Below are 4,126 nucleotides of genomic sequence, written 5' to 3' on the forward strand. Positions count from 1 at the left end.
TGCACCCATTCGTCCATCCAACCATTCCTCCATGCATCCATCTATCCCTCTGTCCGTTCCTCCAGGCAGCCATCCATCCATTTCTCCATGCATGCATCCATCCTTCCATCCATCCATCCATCCATCCACCCACCCATCAATTCATCCCTCCATCCATCCATCCACTCATCCATCCATTCCTCCATGCATCCATCTATCCATCCATCCATTCATACATCCACTCATCCATCCATCGATTTACCCATCCATCCACTCATCCATCCATCCATCCATCCATCCATCACTCCCTCTATCCCTCCATCTGCCCATTCTTCCATGCATCCCTCTATCCATTCCTCCATGCACCCATCCATCCATTTCTCCATGCATGCATCCATCCTTCCATCCATTCATCCATCCATTCATCCATCCATCCATCTACTCACCCATGCATCCATCCACCCGTCTATCCGTTTCTCCATGCATCCACCCACCCATCCACTCATCCATATATCCATCCATCCATCCATCAGTCCATTCACCCATCCATCCATCACTCCCTCCATCAATTCTTCCATCCATCTGCCAATTCTTCCGTGCATACCTCGATCCATTCCTCCATGCACCCACCCATCCATTTCTCCATGCATGCATGCATCCATCCATTCCTCCATGCATCCATGCACCCATCCATCCATTCCTTCATTCATTCATTCATTCATTCATTTATCCATTCATTCCTCCATGCATTCATCCATGTCTCCTTCCTTCCCTCCCTCACTGCCTCCTCCCACACATCCATCTCAGAGATCAGGAACAAGCAAGAGTTCTTGTGGAGAATATAGCCACTGTTGTGGGAGTCAAGAAATGGGAGGCATTTTTTTCTACCTGGGGAAAGGCTTCCCAGAGAAAGTGACGTGTGATTCAGGCCTTAAAAAATAAAGATGGAGCTTACTATGTGGTTAAAACAGGAAAGAGGAGGCCAAGCAGAGGAAATGGGTACCATGGTGGTTAGAAAGATAATTTTAGGTGGTGCATATATAAGCATTTAAAACATTTAATAGTTATGTATCAATTTAATGTGTACTATAAAAATTTTAACTCACTGCTCAGGCCAGTGAGCTCTTGGCTAGCATGGCTGCAGATGGAATGTGGTATTCCTGTGCCCGTGCAGTGAGTGGAGTGGGCATCTGTCCCCCACCCCAGGTAGTGCCCATCTCAGGGTCAGACCACTAGGGCTGAAGTCCTCCTTCATCCTCAGCCCCAGGGAAGCCCTTTCTTTATCTCCCCACCAGTCCGAGAGAGCGGGAATGTGGGGAGAAGCCTGGAGCTGGGCCTCACAGCGGAAGCCCTGCAGGCCCCCCTCCCAGCACCGGAGGCTCCTTGGCCCCAGCGGCTGGTGGGACGGCTGGAATGTAGGAGCGGGAGAGCAGGGCTGTGAGGGGCTGCCAGAGCCAAGCGGCCAGGCGCTTGGATTACAAACTTGGCTGCATCTTCGGAACACAGGGAGAGGAAGTCTTGAACATTCCTGCAGGGGCCCCTCTGGCCCAGGGAGCGGCCACTTGTGGTTTCTCAGTATGTGGCAGTGATTAGAATGGGATTTGTCTGAAAACATGCAAGTCCCTTAATGAGCGTGTTGAAATGGACACTTTGGGGGAGAGTCAAGGAACAGTAGAGTCGGGTGGGGGCCTCCCCAAACAGGCCCATCTGGAGACACCTGGGCCCCATTCCTGGATGAGATCGCACTGGTGAAAATGCTGGTGTCTTAAGTGGCCATCCTGCCTGTCCTCAGGAGGGTCCTTGGGAAAGTACATTGCACTGTCCCCATCTCAACAGGTGCTGGAGTCCTCCCTGGTGTTGGAGGGGGCGGTGTTCCTGCTGTGCCTGGGGCAATTCCTGGAATCGGAGGCATCGCAGGTAACATCTGTCCCAGCAGGGGGGGTGGGTGTGTCCTTGAGATGGCCACAGGGCAAGGACCTCACCCTCTGTGGCTGTGTTTTCAGGTGCTGGGGCTCCAGCTGCAGCTGCAGCTGCAGCAGCAGCCGCTAAGGCAGCCAAGTATGGTAAGTGCCTGCCAGGGTGGCAAGCCCACAGCTCAGGCCCCTGCATGGACCTCGGAGACCCTAGCTCTAAAGCCAGATGGACTTGGTCTTTGTCCCTTCCCAAATATGCATTGTTCATGCCTCCTTACCTTTGCTCCTTCTGATCAGTCTACCTGAGATGCCATCTCTATTGTTTTGTCCTGATTCAGTCAGCAAAGGGAGAGGACCTTGCAGAGGGGACCTCGCTGCCCCCACTCCATCCCCTCCAGGGCTGGCCCACAGGCGTCTGCTGCATCAACTAAGTGGGTGTCCAGTGGAGGGAATTCTGACTGTGTTTTAGAAATAGATCACATTCTAGCTATGCGCAGTGGCTCACGCCTGTAATCCCAACAATTTGGGAGGCTGAAACCAGGAGTTTGAGACCAGCCTGAGCAATATACTGAGACCCCATCTTTCCAAAAATTATTTTAAAAGTATCTAGGCATAGTGGCACATGCCTGTGGTCCCAGCTACCTACGAGGCTGAGGTGGGAGGATGGCTTGAGCCCAGTAGTTGAAGGCTGCAGTGAGCTCTGATCATGCCACTGCACTCCAGCCTGGGTAAGTGAGAATTTGGTTCAAATAAAAAAGGAAAGAGAGACAGAAAGACAGAGGAAAGGAAAGGAAAGGAAAGGAAAGGAAAGGAAAGGAAAGGAAAGGAAAGGAAAGGAAAGGAAAGGGAAGGAAAGGGAAAGGAAGGGAAGGGAAGGGGGAAGGGAAGGGAAGGAGGAAGGGAGAGAGAGAGAGGCAGGAAGAAAAGAAAGAAAGGAAGAAAGAGAAAGAAAGAAAAAAGAAAGAGAGAGAAAGAAAGAGAGGGAGGGAGGGAAAGAAAGGAAAGAGAGAAAGAAAGAGAAAGAAAGAAAAGAAAGAAAGAGAAAAAAAGAAAGAAAGAAAGAGGGAGGAAGGAAGGAAGGAAGGAAGGAAGGAAGGAAGGAAGGAAGGAAGGAAGGAAGGAGGGAGGGAAGGAAGGAAGGAAGGAAAAAGAAAAGTAAAAAAGAAAGAGATCACATTCCTCCAGCCACAGATTCAAATCCCTAGAGCTCTTTAGGGACCCTCTTAGTCTCTCTGTGTCTCTCTGAAGAGTTGGATCCATGCAGAGGAAATGTCAACCCACCTGCAGTCGTGCACTCAGGACCAACTGTCACTTCCACACTCTACTAACCACCCTTGGAGCCCCTCTGAGGTTCCCATAAGTTAGGAGAACAATGCTTTTTCTTCCACAGGAGCTGCTGCAGGCTTAGTGCCTGGTGGGCCAGGCTTTGGCCCAGGAGTAGGTGTCCCAGGAGCTGGCATTCCAGGTGTTGGTGTCCCAGGAGCTGCCATTCCAGGTGTTGGTGTCCCAGGAGCTGGCATTCCAGTTGTCCCAGGTGCTGGGGTTCCAGGTGAGCTGGGCTGTGTGCGTGTGTGTGTGTGTGTGTGTAAGAGAGAAATACAGAGACTATTGCCAAAATTTGTGCTCCCTAACACCTTAACCATCTGCCCATACCCTTGATCACATCTCATCCACTCATCTTCTCTTCCTTGGGTTACACCAATCTCCTAATTAGCTTCTAACCAGTATCATATTTTCCAATTGACCTTCTGGTTATCAGTGTTCTCTGGGGGGCAGGAACCATGTCTTTTTCAAGTCCATGTTCCTAGCCCTTAGCTGAGTAGGCGTTCAGTTTATGGTGGATAGAAGGGTAAGTGGGTTGATGGATGGATAAGTGGACAAATGGGTGGGTAGATGGATGAATGGGTGGGTGGATGAATGAATGGATGGATAGATGGGTGTATGAATGGGTGGGTGGATGGATGGATGGATGGATGGATGGATGGATGGATGGATGGATGAATGGGTAAGTGGATGGATGAATGGGTGAAGAGATGAGTAGGTGAGTGGATGTGTGTGTGGATGGGTGGGAGATGGATAGATGAGTGGAGGGATGGGGGCATGGATGGATGGGAGGATGGATGGAAGAATGACGATGAATGGGTAGATGGATGGGAGATGGATGGATGGGAGGCTGGATGGAAGAATGGATGGATGAATGGATGAATAGGTAGATGGATGGGGGATGGATGGAT

At 50.7% G+C, this 4,126-nt stretch overlaps 1 protein-coding gene across 1 annotated transcript in view; it reads left to right on the forward strand.

Annotated features, from left to right (window-relative positions):
* Positions 1-4,126, forward strand: part of ELN (elastin) — a 55,052-nt gene that overhangs the window by 21,721 nt on the left and 29,205 nt on the right. The window contains exons 16-19 of the mRNA XM_026456596.1: positions 1,486-1,494; positions 1,816-1,896; positions 1,983-2,042; positions 3,283-3,441. Of these exons, the coding sequence (XP_026312381.1) occupies positions 1,486-1,494; positions 1,816-1,896; positions 1,983-2,042; positions 3,283-3,441 (309 nt within the window). The remainder of the gene's footprint in view (positions 1-1,485; positions 1,495-1,815; positions 1,897-1,982; positions 2,043-3,282; positions 3,442-4,126) is intronic.

The sequence above is a fragment of the Piliocolobus tephrosceles genome, chromosome 8, assembly GCF_002776525.5.
Source record: "Piliocolobus tephrosceles isolate RC106 chromosome 8, ASM277652v3, whole genome shotgun sequence".
Classification (NCBI taxonomy): domain Eukaryota; kingdom Metazoa; phylum Chordata; class Mammalia; order Primates; family Cercopithecidae; genus Piliocolobus; species Piliocolobus tephrosceles.